The sequence below is a fragment of the Delphinapterus leucas genome, chromosome 5 (assembly GCF_059928025.1).
Source record: "Delphinapterus leucas isolate spDelLeu-1000000601 "Yukka" chromosome 5, BTC_Dleu_Yukka2, whole genome shotgun sequence".
Classification (NCBI taxonomy): domain Eukaryota; kingdom Metazoa; phylum Chordata; class Mammalia; order Artiodactyla; family Monodontidae; genus Delphinapterus; species Delphinapterus leucas.
This window is the reverse complement of record NC_143133.1, coordinates 133,044,616-133,063,955: the sequence shown is the minus strand read 5'-3', so window position 1 is coordinate 133,063,955 and position 19,340 is coordinate 133,044,616. Positions and strand designations below refer to the sequence as shown.

General features: G+C 34.9%; 1 protein-coding gene across 1 annotated transcript in view; it reads right to left on the bottom strand.

Annotated features, from left to right (window-relative positions):
- Positions 1 to 13,171: 13,171 nt before the first annotated feature.
- LOC111179032 (follistatin-related protein 5) overlaps positions 13,172 to 19,340 on the bottom strand; it is a 143,482-nt gene continuing 137,313 nt past the window's right edge. Inside the window, exons 9-11 of the mRNA XM_089911286.1 lie at positions 15,874 to 15,998; positions 15,437 to 15,467; positions 13,172 to 13,327 (exon numbers count right to left, since the gene is read on the bottom strand). Of these exons, the coding sequence (XP_089767412.1) occupies positions 13,172 to 13,327; positions 15,437 to 15,467; positions 15,874 to 15,998 (312 nt within the window). The remainder of the gene's footprint in view (positions 13,328 to 15,436; positions 15,468 to 15,873; positions 15,999 to 19,340) is intronic.

Genomic DNA, 19,340 nt, shown 5'->3' with positions numbered 1-19,340 from the left:
TGAGGAAATAAAGGTCTCTATCATGTCTGTGATTTCAACCATTAATGGTGCTTTATTTTCAGGGTTCTGAGATGACTTACACTATAGGATTGACGTTTAACAGTGGTGCACATTGATCATAACAGAAACAGCTGTGAGAAATTATTTTTTAATTTGTCTTGGGTATATACTGATATTCCTAGTAAACTGAGTAATACATTTTGAGAGTGTTCAAGCATTTACCTGCTTGATATTAATCAGGTAATAAGCATACAGATTTATCATTGACTACTTTGATAGTGACATTTCAAAAAATTCTCCAGTAATCCATTTGACAGGTATTTATTTAGAATTCTTCCAAGTCATCTTTGTTACAGAATGTTTTTTCTCTAAAGTTTTCTGGCTAAAGATAAGGTCCTCAACAGAGCTCATCACAGGAGTTGTGTGAAGCAGCATTGCTCAAGATTGACCAAAAATCTATTCTTGGTTTTGAGCCTCCTCCTATACCCTGTTTGCTGAAGAATATGATTTGATCTCTGTACAGAACCGATATTAAAATTTCAAATTAAAATAAACAAGACTTCCCGAGTTTTATAAGTTCTTTAGTAAATATACCAAATGTCAACTGCAGATGGCTTTGTTCTTCTTTGTGTTACAATCTCATAAATTCCATCTTTAAAAACAATTACACTTTTTGGAAAAATATTAGTCTCGTAGTGAGTAGGGTTCTATCTTACTTATAAACCTTACTAATTATTCAACATTCCTGTCAATTAAGTTGATACTAAATTGAAACTGAGAAGCCTAATGAAATATGCACTCCAATATACATTGTTTTGAACTAGAAAAAAAATTCACAGAGTAAATGTCTCTAGAGCATTTTCAGAATGGCATGAAAGACTTAATCTCAAATGAACAATCTAGGAGATTTATAATGAAATCTACCAGAGAGAGAGGAAAAAAAAATAGTCTTTAAACCACAGAAGAATTACAATATTCTCAGGGTTCAAGGTCCTGTTCAATCACAAGTTTCAATCAAATCCTAAATGACATGTTTCCCTTGGAGGAAAGTCCTAGTGAGTTTTCTCTTCTTAGCACTTAGAGAAGATGTGGATTTGGGCAAGCTGTAGAGATGGATGCCCAGACTGAAGAAGCAAATAGTCCCATCTATAACTGTCGTAACTTAAGGATCTCTGAGAAAACTTCTGCAGATGGCAATCTCATAGGTTCGGTGTTATCCTGAGCTGACTCAAGTCATCGAAATATCTTGAACTGAGCTGTCTCCATACCATGTGACACAAGTGGTTGATAAGTGGTAACTCTCTGTCTCCACAGCACCTAAGGCCACGGGGAAGTTTTCAGCAAACTACAAACTGGGACTTCGCTCAGAGTCCTTTTTTCTTTTATGTGGAAACACTATGCCAGATAGACACTCAGAGAAACATTACTAAGTGCAGTATTTTTTAACAAATATTTACTGAGTGTTAATTGTGTAACTGCTATAGGAGATGCTATGACAAAGAAAAATTAATCATCCCAAGGGAAAATGAAAATAGCATTTGTTAATCACGTATTGTGTGCCAGGAACTGTACAAGATCCTGCAATCAACCAAAATAGTGTGAAGTGAGTAATATGTATATTTTAGACATAAGGAAACCCAATCTCAGACTCTTTCATTTTATAATAAGATATCCAATTCAAACTTTTTTAAACAACAAAAAAATGGAGAGCTCATACAGAGGAAATTCTAAAACCAGCTAATTATAGCTGAAATTTTCTCTACAGTAATGTAACAATAACTCATTTTTTTCCCTTAATCTATTGGCTCTGCCATCTCCTGTCTTGGTTTCAGATCTGAGCTTCATGTGGTGTGAAAATTACTACTGTAGCGCCAGAGCCTCTAGACAAACTACACAAAAATCAGAAGTCTCTTTCTCAAAAGCCCCAGCAAAATGCTTACCATAGGGGTTCTAAGTGGGTTACACGTCCATGTTTGAACTAATGATTGTGGTCAGAGAGAATTCGGGGGCCTATTTGTCTAAGCCTTTTCAGGTATTCCACCTTGGCAGATAGTAAGTGAAAAAACTTATGCAGAAGTCTGTATCTAAGAAGAGGGCAGGGTGAACCGCTAGCAGACAAATTAATGTGCTTGGAATCACAGTGTAGTCAGTGCGATTCACTAAATTTGAAACCATGACCGTACAATTCCAAAGTATGCGTTCTTTTTAAAAGATAATTTTTAATTTTAATTAACTATACACACACACACACACGTCTATATATATTGCACTATAGGAAAATAAAGCAAAATATGTCCTCCATTTCCTGTTGGAACCTGGAATACTGGCTGGCACACAGATGCTGATGCTTAATACAACTGTATGGAATAAACAAATAAAATATACTAACACTTGATGTGAGGTTGGATGCCCTTAACAGGAAGTAAATTCTGAGGAGCGTGCTATCATTAAATGACAAAGGAATAGAAAAAGTTGCATGAATTAGAGAGTGTTTGAGTTTGGCCAGGAGATTGATACAAATTAAGAGGGTCTAAATCAGAGTCAGAAAGAGCACTTTAGACAACATGAATAGTTAGGTGCAAACTGCAAAGTACAGATCTTTCTCAGCTTACAGTGGGGTTATGCAGGTAAATAATACAAGTCAAAATGCACTGAATACACCTAACCTACCGAACAGCATAGCTTAGCCTAGCCAACCTTGAATGGGCTCAGAACGCTTACCTCAGCCTACAGTTGGGCAAAATCATCTAACACAGAACCTATTTTATAATAAAGTGTTGAACATCTCACGTAATTAATTGAATACTATACTGAACATGAAAGAGAGAATGGTTGTCTGGGTGCAGAATGGTTGTGAGTGTATCGGTTGTTTACGCTCAGTAATGGTGGTGTGAACTGGGAGCTCCAGCATCACAAGAGAGGATCCCACTGTGTATCACCAGCCTGGGAAAAGATCCACATTCGAACTACGGTTTCTACTGAATTCCTATCACTTTCACTCCATCTGAAGTCAAAAAATCGTAAGTCAAACATTCATAAGTTAGTCTGGATAGGGGTTACTCAGGTTCCCATTGGCTGGACCATAGGATGTCTTAGGATCAGCCTTAGGAGCTAAGCGTCCTGAAGGAGGTGGTTGAACACAGCCTGGACTTCATCTATATGCAATAGAAAATATGTTAAGGTTGTTTTTTTCTTTCCAATGCAGAGTTGTATCAACACAGCCCTAAAGTTGGGAAAAAGAATCCAGTGGTTCCCTGGTGAATGGAAGTATGGAAAAAATAAGAAGTATGGAGAAACAGTAAAGGGTTAGTTGCATTAGCAAGGTGAGAGGTGAGAGGGATCGACTTAGGGCTGTGTCTAGAGAATGGAGAAGAACAGACTAATAAAGAGACATTACAAGTTAGACAAGAGCAAAGAACAAAAAACGAGTGCAGTCTCTGTTAGGACTGTAGACACACCATATTTTTCTCTGTCCTCTCAGAAATCATTTACCTTTTCTTTTTCATACCCATAGCCTAGTTTATTTCCTTGTTTAACAGAACTCACACTTCCTTACTCCATTTAAATATCTGATAAATTAAATGACTTGTATATTTGTTTCTGATCTTTTGAAAAGGTGCACAAAATTTTAATGTAATATATATCAATATCATCATGAATGACTTCAAATTTAGATTAAATCAGTTGTGAAAAACAAGTATCTATGTCTAATTTGGTATCTTACAAAAATAAGGACAGACGTAAAAGTAATCTTGCAGTGGATCTAAAGGATTCTGGTAATGGAACTAGTAGAAACATAATATATTTAGCTGGTCCTCTTATTTATCATTTGTTGGCCTTTAAAAATTTTTTTTTATTAAATTTTAATTTTATATTGGACTGTAGTTGATTTACAATGTTGTGTTAGGGGAGAATCAAACTAATCTGAACGATATTAAATACTGTGGTCCCAAGGGACTAAAGAACTAGTTTCCAGCCTAAGTCTGTGTGAAACTCAAGGACAAGTGAAAAATGATGAAAATTCAAAACGTCAAGGGGACTCCAATCAAGGAGATTATAACACATTTTTTAAAAGGTGGCTTTGAGAGAAGACTTGAAGGGTAGTTAGGTGAACAAGGAAGAAACCAGACATTCTGCAAATAAATGCAGATTGGCAAGAAACGTGTAGGTCTGTAGTGAGGAGTCACGTTTTGCTGTAGCAGAGGTACATAGAAGCGAGAGACGGGAATGTTTTAAAGGCGACATTAGGATAATTTGTAGAGCACACTCGTTGTTAGGTTTTACCCCGAAAGTGAAAAAAGGACTTGAATACTATAATGTATTGAGTGCTAAGACACTGAATTTCGACAGAACTGAGTTTATAGCTGGTTCCAACACTTATTAGTTAAGTGATTCACCATATGTAGAATAGGGATAAAAATTTATGTAGCTGTTAGCTTTAAATGAGCCAGTGCATAAAAATTCTTAGCTCACTGTCTGGTAGAGCGTAAATGCCCAGTGTTTCTTAATTACTATTAGCATATTATAAAATAACCATAGTAATAAGAACAAAAACTACAACTAAGCGATACAACCTGAAGAGATGTATATGATATAGCAACTCAGACTTGACTTCAGAAAATCAGACTGTAGCTTCTACATTAAAAAAAAAAAAAATTATAGGGGAACACTTTAAATGACTATTGTATGTAGGACAATAGGAAAGTTAGACATTACTGACAAAACTGTTAGTATGAATAAATGGTAGTGAATTTCCTGCATTTCCAGAAATTTTCTCATACCTGGTCCACTTTTCTTTAACATTCTCATTCCTTTATTTCTTGCTAAAATTTGAACTCTTGATTTATTTCTGTGCATGTCTTAGGAAATCTTCTGGAGTTTATCAAAATAAAAAGAGTGAATATTTTTAAGTTATTTACATTGTAGCCTTACAAGAAAAACTTAAGGTTACTGTTTATATTTCACTTGTATAAATGAATTCCCTGGTGAATTTGAAGTTTTAATAATGCATTTATGAATCAGAAGAATAAATACAATTTATCTCCTCCCTGTAAATCCAAATATTATGGTGGTTTGAAAAGTGTTTTCAAGTGCTTTGAAATTTTAAAAGATGGTAAAATGGATCACTTTGAAATTAAATAAGTGGTAGAAGTACCAAAAGGGTTATCAATATATCTTTTTTTTAACATATTTATTGGAGTATAATTGCTTTACAATGGTGTGTTTGTTAGCAGGGCACAGATTGGATTCAGGATATAAAAAATGTATTAAATAGGTTAATGTAACTCTAGTTTCATGAGGTCACTGATAATGATGATAACCATAGAGTATATTTCTTAATTCACGGAACATAAAATATTAAATTATAAAAATAATATACATCTCAGATGACTGTTGGAAAATGGTTTATCTTCCACTCTATTTCTATTTATTAAAAAGTCATTTGTGTCCAACAAAATCTCTTTGAATTAGATTTCATTATTTCCCAGTGTGAATAAAAATTTGGATGGAAGTAGAAGTTTTTTTATGTCAAAAAATGGCAAGCAAGTTAAGGCTTATGCAAGAAATCAGGAAGGCATATTCAGTCAATATTAAGACACGTGTATCTATGATCTATTAAAATATTTCTTAACATCATCTTTCCACATAAACTAATAATTTATGTTCAAGCCATTGTCATGTATCAATTAAATGAGTTTGGCCAAGCTTTTTTTTAATTAAAAATTATTCAGGGTTCAAATTACTCTGTGTATTTGATATAAATACAACAAAGTTTTTAAGCAGAATTTAAATAATGTATACTTTAATTAAAAACAAAAGCAATGTTTCCTTTCACTCAAATTGATGAATAATCTTGATTTACATTATTAACGAAAAAAGTTTAGGTTATTTTAGGATTCTCCTGGCTTAGTTACATAAATCATCAGCTACTTCCGTAGCATATGCAAACTCTGATTCCCTTTTGTTTCAAAGAAACTAAAAGGTATATTTATGTATGCAAAATTACATAAGCATAAAAATAAGTGTCTACATCATGGCAAAAAATGAATTACTATAATTTTACAGTGTTTTTCTTAAAAATCAGTTGTCAATATAGAAAAAAATCTCTATATTTCATTATTCCCTCCCCCTTCAAAAAAAGAAAAAAGGAAAGAAAGGTAACGTTTCCATAGTATTGGAAAAAATTCAGCTAACCTCAGCCTAAACAAATACAGAGGAGATTTTAAGCATACCTAACCCAACAAGTAGTTTTAAGAGTTATTTAAGGCAACTATCATTTTTATTTCCCCTGAAGGTATTTCTATTCATTTTGTGAAGTCTGTATACCCTATATCACACTGGTGTAAACACCGAAGGATAAAACCCTGGCACTGTGATGTCTGTTGCCTAGCATTCTTAATATACTCATGGGATTATGGTGAATATGTCTACTCATGACATGACAGGTTAGACTTAATAGGAGATTTCTCCGTATATATACTAATTTGGTAGGTTTTTCCACTACAGTTAAATGTAAAGGCTCTCTGACATCCTTTTCATGTACTTCAGTTTTGCTTGAACCATATCTTAAAGAACTTTAAAACCTGACATGTTGCTGCATAATCGTTTTTCAAGAGATAGAACACTAACACAACAAGTGAGTATCCTTAATTTGAAGGAAAAAAAAAAGGAATCCATTTGTCTACTTATTCTTTGATTGACCCACACTAATCAATTTATTTTTCCTACATGGGTAGCCATAGTGAGGCTACAGCTACAGATTTACAACTAAATTAAAATGGTACAAAATATTAACTCAGGCGGATTCACAAGGAATAGTTTTTACAACCTCAAATCGCTGTAAAGACAGAGAATATCAGTGCCCCTAATGCTGTCCATCTAAAGAACCCTCACAACTACCATTAATTTTACATTTAAAATAACTTTGCTAGGGACTTCCCTGGCAGTCCAGTGGTTAAGACTCCACGCTTCCGCTGCAGGGAGCGCAGGTTCAATCCCTGGTTGGGGAACTAAGATCCCACATGCCATGCAGCGGAGCCAAAAAGAAAAAATAAAGTAAAATAAATTAACTTGCTTATATGGCAAGAAAAAAGAAAAGAGTATGATGTATATATGAAATGAGCATTTTAGCCACATTCACAGAAACTTCCTGAAATGTTCTACTGACTTCTATCATTAATTTACATATGTGCTCTCAAAGACAAAATTATTTATTTAATAGCATTGCTTTGTAGAGCTACAGTAGGAGTCTTTCATTCAAAAGGGAGGGTTTTTTTGGTATGATACTTGTATTTAAAATTTTAACATTTTAATAAAACATTTCTTCAAGAAAAATTCATAAAATTAAATGCTATGGTAAAAAATATCTTCTTCCTCCAACAGAAAAATAATATATCCACTTAAAAATAGAAAGAATTAGAAAGCTCAATATGCATTATTGTTTTCTACACACATTTTATGAGAACTAATATCGCTTTATCTGCTTGGTTCAAAATATCGCAGTGTAATCTATTGCATATACATATGAAATAGGTCCTGGCAATGTGCACATTAGATTCACATAAGAAATTCTTTAAGTTCTCAGGATGAGCTCTGCCCCCCTCTTGTGAAGTAGTACATTGTATCATAACTTTTGATGTATTTCTTCATGCAACTTAATTGTTATCTTAGTCTGTTTTTACTACTAAACAGAAAAACCCAAGTAATTTAGGCAGTCGTACTGTTTACTCGTTTAGGGTAAAATAAGTTTGATTTACCATTTCCAGCAAAATCCCAAATCATATGTGACAGAGCGGAAAAAAGTATGTGGAAATGTGCTATGTATACACCACAGCTGTCTCCTAAGGAGAAGGCTGCCCTGTGTTTTACTGAACACTTTGGTGAGTTAGCTTAAGGACCTCTGAGGGCAGAAGCAAGAGCTATTTTACTTTGCATAATAAAACTCAGGAGGCAGATCTGCAATGTAGAGTGTTTCTAAATTACATGTTATTAGTGCTCCATTGATTTCTTCAGTGAGAAATGCCATAGAATGAATCTACTTAGAGGCTTTTATTAAATCCTAGAGCCTGGAGTCTACTAATAATACCTGTACAAACATTTTATTTTTTAAAAAATAACGAAATCCTTATATTTCAAACACAGCTTGCTTTTAAATCCACCCTTACTTCCCATACAACAAAAATATTACATAGCTAATATGGGATAGTAATCTGACCAAGTGAACATTCTGTCAAAAGAGGGGCTAGCAGACTTGATTCATCCACTTTGGGCTCTTTCCTTACTACGCTCATATAGAGCCTGCTAATACTGGGCAGAGACCAAGTGGGGAATCAGACGAGATTCTCTAACTCAAGAAATAATGAAGATAACAAACTGAACACACACACACAACACTAGGCTACAAGCAGTCGGTGATTTTCTGTCTAAGCATTTTACGCTCCATGTGTGGGCTGTACCAATATGCTAGAGAAGGTGGGAAGTACTGCTTAAGATAAAAGCAAATCCAGTAACCATAATGAAAAAAGAAGAATGGCATGACAGGTCAAAGCTTGAAAAGTATAATGTGTTTACTTCTTTAGAAATAAGATGAAGAAAGCACGTGTTATGTAGAAGAAGCTTTGCATCCTTGTAAGAATGGTGGAGGGTTTGCCGACGATGAATTGCATATGCATGTGCATACACACTCTTAAAAGTATGTAACTTCTTTAATAAACAATCTATGACTGTCTTGTTTTTTAAGATAGTGCACTAGGCTCTGAGAATTTAGGGAACTGAGAGGTCCTGACAGTCTAGAGTTTGTGTTTTCGTAGAGTGGAGAGGGAAGGAAGAAGCTCAGAGGAACTGGAAAAGCGAAGGTCATGGTTTCAGGATTTATACGTGCTTCAGATATTCACTATTTAAGAGCATAGCTAGACAGAAAAATTTCCAACTCCTGGGATATTTAAACCCTATTTGTTTGTTAGTTTATTTCTCTGTGGTAGGAATTAGCATATAAGCATGAAGGGAGCAAAAAAATAATTGAACCTCACTGAATTGTGACATTGCCAGATCGTTATCTAGGAACCGTGTTTGGAAACAATTTTTTTTTTTTTGGAAACAATTTTAATTGCTGCTTATCATCCTGATAATATACTTTCCCTAAAAAGACGTGAAACAACTCATATTTTCAATTTCTGATGTGTTTGGGCTTCAATGTAACCAGATAATTTTAGTGCTTCATCCACCTGGCCTGTCCATGAATCAAGTCACAAGTGTAGAGTTGTCTTGATATATGGCCAGCCATATATGTAATTTTGCTTTAACAGATTTGATAAATTATGAGGGAGAATGATATACTTTACTAACGTTCACTTTCACAGAATGTTTATTTTTTCCCTTAGAGAAGCTTTAAGGAAACATATATCAAACCCAATCCCATCTTAATCATTTTCTTACTATAACTTATAAAGAAAAAGGAGTGCTAGAGACCTCTCTCCAGCCTACCACGGTGCCCGCTATGCGTTATTTCCTCTTTCTTCACCCCTTGAGTGGCAACATAGCCATTGGCTGTGCAGGGATTATGGCAGATCTGACCCTGGATAATCCCTTAGCCACTTATTGCCGTATTTGATTGCAATCACTCATCGACATTTGAGGGTCCTAAAAGAGTGACTCCAGTTACCACCTTCGTGTTTTCCAGCCCACCCACATTGAAGAATAACACTGAGGTCCACTTTCCATAAGATTCCTGAACTATCCAATCTGAGACATTCACTGGAACCAACTTCACCTCAGGGTATGTGCTAGGGAAGAGAGGAGTATATCAGGAAGAAACTCTTGGAACATTATTTGTTTGCTTATTTGTTTGTTTTGGTTAGCAAGTCAAGTTCAGAAGAAATCAGAGCGTGGAAACTGACATTTTCAGATTTTTATAGAAGTGCCTGTTGCTTTCAAGGTCTCCCTGTCACTGTGATTTACAGATACACTCTATTCATCTTATTGTTTATCATGTAATCACTGATTGAAACACACACACGCATACCATCGCAACTATAACCATTACTTTTAAGACACTATGCAGTCAACCAATCACCCCTAAAGAAAAATGACAATAATAAAAATATCATTTTCCCAACTGCTCCATTTTCCTCTCAAGAAAAAGGAGTACTTTAAAGGTAGATTTCTAGAGAAATGTAACCCAAAGGAACAGGAGAAGTAGTTTGAAATTCTAGACAATAAGATCAAATGTGGTGTCCGGGGTGATTTCAAGGGTAGGCAAGCCTTTCAAAACATCTCGGATAGCAATAATGTTACCTAAGTTCCTATCTTCCCTTTCTATATATAGAACTAGTCCTGGGGTAGGTAGTAAATCAGAAATGATTACCTTCTTGTATTTACTATAAGCATCCTCTGTGCCAATTTACACTGACCTACTTGAACTGGATGAGATTAAACTCCAGTTGCACTCCAATTTGAAAGTGGGCAAGAGAGGGGAGAGGTGTGATTTACAGATGCTACGAGGGTCAGACTGTAAATACATCTTTTTACATCAACTGACACCTGTTTTCAATTGTATCAAAGGTATTGCTTTAGTCAGTGAAAATTTTAAGGAATTTCTATTTATAGCCCTAACTAGCCCAAATGTTAGCTATGCCCCTGTATTTAGGTAAAAATATCTTGACAGTAATATTTTTTCTTACCTTTCAGCTATTTTTATTCATGACAACTCGAAAACTCTAAGAAAAACTGCTAACTTTTGGATTTGTTGTAGCATTACTTCGTGGCCTTCTTAGTGTCTTGCACTAAGCTTTGTCAAATTTCCCTGCTCTGAACCACATTGCCTCCTTCTAGTTCTCGCTTTCAGCCCCGCTACTACCAAAAATAAACCATTTGTGGGAGAATTATCTAAGATTTTTCGAGGGAGATCCAGTGGAATTGTTTCTTCACTCATTGCTTGACTACCTGCTACCCACGTTTCTCTTCCTATGCTGTCGATTTTCCTCACCGCTCCAATCTTCATACAGAAATTTAAAAAAAATATGGTAACATGATAAATTACTGCCAAACCTATTGTTTTTCACTTCTTATAGGCAAATTCTAGTAGCACCTACACAGAAAGTTGTAATCTTTATGTATATTACAAGAAACTGACATTTAAATTTTTCTCTCTTCAAAATGGTGCCAAAAATAAAACAGAGTCAATTAGGTAAATGTCCGTTCTTTTTGACATTTGATCTTTAACCCAACCATTGTAACACAACCATTTTTCTGAAAAAAATAAACTTATTTTAAAATTATTTTTAAATTTCTGGCTAATTAAAAAATTGATAACAAAAATCATTAAATTCCCATGTACTGGCCATATCATAAAAATTTTAAGAGTAGTAGAACTATAGCATTATTCAAATATATCTATGTACATGTAATGATATAATAACTTAATTCTTTGGATTCAAATTATGAGTAAAATAATGAAACATGTTGCTTTACATTTGTAGAGCACTTCTGATTAAAAAGATAATGAATTATTTCAATTTCTATGACATTAAATAGATATCATTGACTCTTCTGAGAATTACACACACACGCATTTTTATTTTTAACAGTCTCTTTTAATCTTACCTATCTGGATATTTTTGTACATAGAAGAAGATAAAATTATAAATTAAAATTCTTCATATAAGAAATTAATATTTCTCAGGTCATTATAAAACACTCCTTTTGTAATGCATAATCTCTTCAACTTTAGAACTATGATTCTTGGTTCATTAATGACTTGTTGAAATTTAAGATTTTTTCAAGAAAGTTTTCTCTTAACTGCCAGTCTGAAAAATGTCTGTTTAGGATACATTGCCAGTTAACTGGATGCACGAGTTATTAATGTGAAAAGTACATCAGTTATTACAGATTCAATGGCTTATTTTAGTTAAAAAAAACATAAGATATAAAATGTTTTATTCTTACTTAAAAGCAATAAGGCATATAATTGTACAGTGATTTAAATCAATGTATTTCAATAAGCATCAGAAAACCATTTGTGTTATTAACTAAATTTCAAGTAATTTATATTTTCTCTAAATATTTAGGGGGTGGGTTAGCCAACTCACACTCAGATATATTAAAAATATCTAATATGGAGTTTTAATAACCTTTAAAAAATGAACTCTGAGTCAGTAAGTATTAATCAGTCCCTTTCAGAAGCTCAGGAACTATGGGGGAGACAGGAGTGTAATATACCCTCTCTCATCTTCCAGGAAGTTTAGTTTAGTTAAACTAAACTGTATTCACAGTTGGAGCTAATAGACACCAGGCTTAAAGAATGGTTGCATGCTGGTCTTGAGTTTTTCTGCACCATCTCTGGGCAAGCGCTCATATTCAAGAAAGAGACAAGGATGCCAGCTCAGTTCATTAGCCAGAGCTCAACACTTTAGAGACCATTTTGATTTAGATCAAACTTAGGTTGCATTGGTGTGTCTGGTTGAGCTCAGCCTAGGTAGGGCTCAGGTAATCTTCTGTTGTCTAAAGAGAAGGAATGTGTAAATAACAATAAAACCCAAAGAAGATATTTTCATTAATAAGCTCTTATGCTATAGTATAAAATAGAAATAATGGTATGTGGCCTGGACTGTGTCACGCGGAATGGGATGGAATTCAGCTGAGGAGCTGAATGAATGGGTGGTACCAGGCCAACATTCTCAGGCATTTTTAAAGTGAAAATTAATCTCCTGAAATTCAAATTCCTCAGGACACTCAGAAAGGTACCTACATTAGGCTCTGAAGAATTTCTACAGTGCTGAGAACTTCAAACTGTCTTAAAAAGTGAAATAATGATTCACATTATTTTAAAATAATGATTTAAAAATAAAATCCAAATAATGATTGATTAGTTTTTTTAAGCTACAAGTTTATCTTTTAGTATAGATGTGAAGTAATTTTGTTTCTCTTAAATTCTTCAGTTTTGATTTACATTACAGACTAAACAAACCTGAAAATTATAGATAACAGAAAAAAAAAAAAAAAAGAAACCAAGCAGAGAAAAAAAAAACTTTTAGCAAAACTGTAGCTAACTGCAGGGTAGCCCTTTCTCCAGTGTAGATTATGAGTAGTTTCGACACTACTATTATGGGCAGCTTAATTTTCAAACATTATGTTACTGCAGTCCCTAGAAAGAAATGAAGTAAGCTGACTTAAGTCACATTTGCCAACGGCAAATGGTGCTGCTGGGGCATTCAGGCTGAGATCTGTCTGACAGGAGATGTAAGTCCTTCTTCCGATTTACTGCTTCCATACACACCATTCCTGTGTGCTTGATGCCGTGCTGGCTGCCTGTCAGATCTTGTGTTAGACGCTGAGAAATCAGGTACATAAGAAATACCTTCTTCCCTCAATGCTATGTAGTCTGGTTTAGGAAGGAGTGTAACACTTCCTTCTTTATTTCCATTCTTGTGAGAAACATGAATTAAGCGCCTACCAGTTTTGAGGCACTAAGGATATAAAATCCTGACTCCTGTCCAGAAGTGTTTCCGACACAGGAGATATAAGTTATTTGAAATGAGAGAGCAGCAATCAGAGCAATGCAGATTGGTGTGATGAGGGCTCAGAGGAAGAAAACTAATATTAATTAAATGCATATTATGTGCCAGACCTTCTGCCTGGACTGGAATATACACTCAACACGACAGTCAGAAAATAGTCTCAAATTCTGTTAAAGACAATTCTTAAAAAGAGCAACCTCAGGACACAAGCCACATTTAGGTAGGAAAAAATGTTCCATGCATTGGTAAGAGGAAAGACCATATCTATCCTTCAGGTTTTCCTGATGTGGAAAAGATCCCCATTATGTTAAAAATACTTTTCATATTTAACAGTTTAGTTTTGGAAACGCGTGCTAACTTTTACTTTTCACTTTAGCAGTAGGGATAATTACTGTGACATAGGAATTATGATGATCATTCACATTCATTAAAATGGGACTCTATATGCTGGTAGAATTGCTATAATTTAATATAGAATTTTGACAAGTATTGGCAAAACACCTATGCATTTGACTCTATATCCCTAAAAGAAATAAAGACATTTAAAAATATCCTCAAGCATACTTTTCAGTGTTTCTCACAATATATATTAATAACTGAAATAAAATTTTGCCTTATATGTGTTCACATTATTTGCATGTTCCTCTAATTATTATTAGCTCCAACTTCAGCTCTGTAGTAATCATTTCGACCCTCAAGAGACGTTATGTTCTGACAGCATATTATACAATACATACAAGCCCAGAATCCCACATGGTATTCACTGCATCCAGACAAAGTTGAACTCCTGCCTCTAGTAGCGAACTTACCCTAATGATCCAATTTACTTGTTACAGGGGAAAAGACATACCCCAGATGGTATACTATTAACCGTATGTGTCATAGATACAGGAGTTTTGACCCAAAGAATTGTGTTAATAGTGCATTTAAAAAAAAATAAGCAAAGTTGATAACAGTATATTAAATACAGTAATAGGGAATAGGAGAATGAGATAAATAAAAGCAAATGTTACATATTAAATTATTTACCAGTAACAATTTGTCAGTAACTTGAAAATAACGAAAAGATATTTATTAAACATATCACTCAATGTCAATTAAATAAAATTTTATCAACAGATAAGTATAAGAACATTATATATTTTTTAGATATCACCTCAAGAGGGGCCATTTTCAGTTTCTCTGCTGATTTCTTCAGTCTCTTAACTCTTGCACTCAGACCTAAAGATTATTACTTTAACGCAAATGCAAATACTTTTCAAATGTGCTTCATTTTCAATAAGTTCTCCTTATTTTCCATAAAAACACTGTGACAGTGTCTCATAATTTTTAAGCACCTCATTGCTGAGCACACAGTAGGCATTCTGAAAATAATAACCAGTTGCTTGGCAAATATATTAAACTCTTTGAAAACATATACTTGGCTGTCCAAGGTTTCTATATCATAACTTGACTGTGAGCCCCAATTCTAATTTATGAATTTCCCTTTTTATTTTGGCAAGTTGAATTTTTCACTTTCAGAATTCTTACAACTCCAACTTTTAGACAAGAAAATTTTCACGTTAATTCAAGAGAAACAAATATACACAAGAACCAAATAATGGCTCATGTAACATATCTGAAGCAGTTTCCTCCCATCCAAATCCCCTTGAAATAGAGAATAAAATATTAGTTTGGTTCAGATTCACTAACATTGCTAAGCAATACTTTAAATACTTAAATAAAGTATCAAGAGACATAGTATTAGAAATTGTGAATATCCAGAGTCTCCCCCTGTTAAGTATTTAAACCACTTCTGTGAACCTTTAGAGTGATGTCATTAGGAGTTATTACTTTTTTACCTCTTGTGAACACACAGAGAGATATAACACGCCCACACATTTTCTCAAAGTGCAGACCTCACACATTGCATTTCAACTTACTATACGCCCTGATACAATGTTATATTCATTTCTATATGGGCAAAACAATACAAGAATGTTCTTATAACATGTTGAATAGATGTTGATGTGAGTGGCCCTCTTCTCTGAAAGGAACTCAGGCCAAGTTCGAACATTTTGCAAAAGCCTAATCCGAAGACCTTAAGAGCAATTTGCCAAAATATTAACTGTAAGATTGATTTAGAAATGCAAGCATACCTTTATAGATTCACTTCTCAATTACACATAAAAGGGAAGAGAAGACAGGAAATTCATCACTAATGTTGCTCAATAAAAGTTCATCAAGCAGACGAGACAGAGCTCCAGTACAATTATGTGTGTATCTGTGGTATAACTGAATTTTTCTGTTGGTGATTTCCCGTGGCTTTCTACCAAGATTAGAGAGAAATCTACAAGCCAATGCTCGTCCGCGCACTCACCTCACGTGGGTGATGAGGAGGGAGGCGGTGGGGATGAAGAAATCGTCCGCTCGGTCGAACTGCTTTCCCACGGGCTGGGTGTGGATGGTGTGATGCGGCGCGTCCCCGCTGGCCAGGGTTATCACCTAAACACAGCACCACATTTAGATCTTGGCCATGCAGGCCCTTAATGGGATCAGAGACGAAATAAATCCCTGGCGGTTGTTTGCACAGGCTCTTTGTTTTCAACCTCAAAATTAGTATATTGTTAAGCAAATTGCAATTCTGCGTTTGCTTATTTTCAGTGTAAAAGTTTCTAAAAGAAAAAAAAATGGGAAACATCTTTTTCTTGAACAATTTCTGCCTAAAAGATAAAATAAATATACATATAGGTAACTCCTGCATTATAAAAATGTTATTGCTATAATAAGAGATATGAAAGCAAGCGTACACATGACATAAATGAGATGCTGGCTTTCTTTTCCTTCTTCCTTCTTCCCTCCCTCTCTTCCTCCCTCTCCCCCTTCCTTCCTTCTTTCCTTCCGTCCTTCCATCCATCCTTCACAACTTGACTGAGGAATAAATGATATATTAAAAAAAAAACCTCCCTCTCCTATACAACAGAGTTGTAAACATAGGACAGAAAACTCTAAAATACATCATTTGAAATATTTTTGCTCTTAGAAATCTTAGAATAGATTTACATATTTTAAAAATTTCCCTTTTATAAATTGAAAACGATAAAGTTGAATAAGTTTTAATCAAAGAGGTCTCTAACTATTCGTCATTAATTGGTTTTTAAAACTTTCATAGTTCATTAAAGAAAAGATCACTACATTTAAGCTCTTTTATCCCTTATATCCCATTTTGCATGAAATTCTATCAGTTCTTTCTTCTGATTTCTCATACCTTCACAGCTGTCCTATTGTCCCTGCTGCACAACCATTGTTCTGTGTTAGCTTTTTAAAGTATTTTCCTGCCTTTATTTTACCCCTTTTAAATCCTTTCTACATATGGGTACCAAATCAAACTTCTTAAACTTTTGACTGCCTAAGTTAAATAGACTATCTTCCCTCAAAACTGAGTGTCTTCCTTTGGTTTTTAGGACAGAAGGAGATAGCATTTTTAGTTTTAGATTTTTTTTTACCCTAAAAAGTTAATTTTTGTTTATTGCAATGAGCATAATTTCATTGAGTTACATTGGGAATTGCCAAGTTCAAGAAAATAGAGTAATTATTATAATAGTCAAGAAAGGCTCAGTCATGTTATAGTCACAAACCAAAACAAAGCAGAAACAAATCTTTACTTCTTTACTACTTACTTCTTTATTTTTTAATAATAAAGACTTTTGTTTCATACCTCTTACTTTCCTAGAGGGCTTTGGTAGGATATCTATTGTTTTTAGTGTTTTTAATTCCGATTTCCATGCGGAAAGAGCAGCTAACTACCTTGAATGTTTCCATTTATGAAAGACCTTTTTTGCCAAAACTAATCATATGGCCTCATCCAACCAAAAGAAGCCCCCCCCACCATGTGCCCAGAGGAAGAGAGAACCAAAGTATGTGATAACACTTTAAACATACTCTACCTATTTTATTAATGAGTAACAGTGAGAAAGTCCTCACTGGATTTTAGCCATTCATAATTATGCCTATAAGACTTTAATAAAACTCAACAGGGGTAATAACAATGGAACTCCCCAAATTTTCTTCCCTTTAGATTGTATACAGGTACATAATTCTCAAGCTGCATGTACGTGTATTTGAAATTAATAATAATACTTAGACTGACAGCAGCAATAATAATACTTACTGAGAGCTTGCTATGGACCAGGTAACACTTAAACAACACTGTAATGTGTGTATTACGTCCCAAACTTACTGACGCAAAAATATTTCACGCCACTGAAGGCAGATTAACTGGACCTCTCTTCTGCGCTTGGCACCGTCCTAGGTTGTAAAAAAATACAAAGCCACTTCCCCAGTTCCCCTCAGTCTGGACTTTGATGGGTTGAGGTCCTTCTCGTTGCTGGAATTGAGCAGGGAGTGGTGAATTGCCAGGTTCAGGACTGAGCTCACTGAAGGACATAGATTGATCTGTGATATACCTCAATCAATAAGCCCAATCTTGCAACAATTCTGAACTCATTTCTAACAGCATCCTGCTGCTGGCCTGTCTTTATGTGATGCCTGCTGCAAACCCAGAGCTACCACCTCCCACTGTCACCCCATCTGGCTGGGTCCTACTTCCTGGCCAATGGAAGAACGCCAGGACTTTATTCCAAGTTGTTTCCTGGGGATATTTTCTTCTCTAATTGTTGTGCATTTACAAGACATGACATACAGGTTGCAAAACTGTGCAGATGACAGACTAATGAGTTTTAGATTTTTACAGAATTTCTTAAGCTTTCATAAGACATAAGTGCTCTTTAAAAAGAAAAACATACGATGATAAATATTCAGACTTCATCTGACAACACTAGATGGAAAATCACTGTCTTAAATACCTAAAATTATGACAGTTTATGGGTATTAATTAATTATAAATGTCACAGAAAATAAAACATATTGCTTTCATAATCGACAAAGATGTACAGATTTAATTATACTTGTCAACAGGAAAACACAAAGGAGGGCTTTCAGATCCTTGATAAAATGTTTTGCACCTTCAAGGGTGAGAGGGTCCCATTATAAGATATAACACATTAGGGCTAAAAAGTTACTTCCTAGCCCTCAAGACCTGGCGTCAATCTCTCTTTCCAGTCTAATCTTTCACCAACATGGCACAGGGACGCTCTAGCAAAAAGGAGAGCTTGACCATGTTTTTGGTTTCAGTTCAATTTCTCCAGAGGAAAATCTGTTCCCCTTTCAAACAAATCTCAAATCCCATTTCTTTCGAAGATATTTTCTGGTAATCCTGTTGGGAGACAATTATCCATAAATATCTTGACGTTTCCGCAGAGTCAAGTCTTTCTGAGCAAAAAGCACGCCACCTTGGTTAAAGGATGATCGTGCAGCAAAAATGCCTTTGGAAGCTAGAAATAGAGTATTTCTCCTGAGAGATTTAGAGACTTAATTCCTCTGAGCCAATTACTGAGGTGCCAGGGTACTGACCTTCCACTCCTCTCCCTGGAGAAGATTTGCATGCTTTCCAGACTAACACTCTCTTCTCTCTCACATGAGACGGTGGGTTGAGGTGCCAGCAGCCTAAAATAACTTAGAGACACATGATTCCAGGCTTCTCCTGCAGTAGGACTGTGTTGGTCATGAAGGGTGACACTAGCCTCTCACCACATCACCCCATAGGGGTTGGGGACAGAGAATAAACACTAACAGGCTTCATGGGTAAGAAATGGTCTGTTCTCTGATCCAGAGACCCTGTGTTTCCTGTCAGTCTGTCTATCATCTATGATCTATCTATCTATCTATCACCTATTTATCATCTATCCATCTTATACATACATAAATACACACACACACTCTTCATGT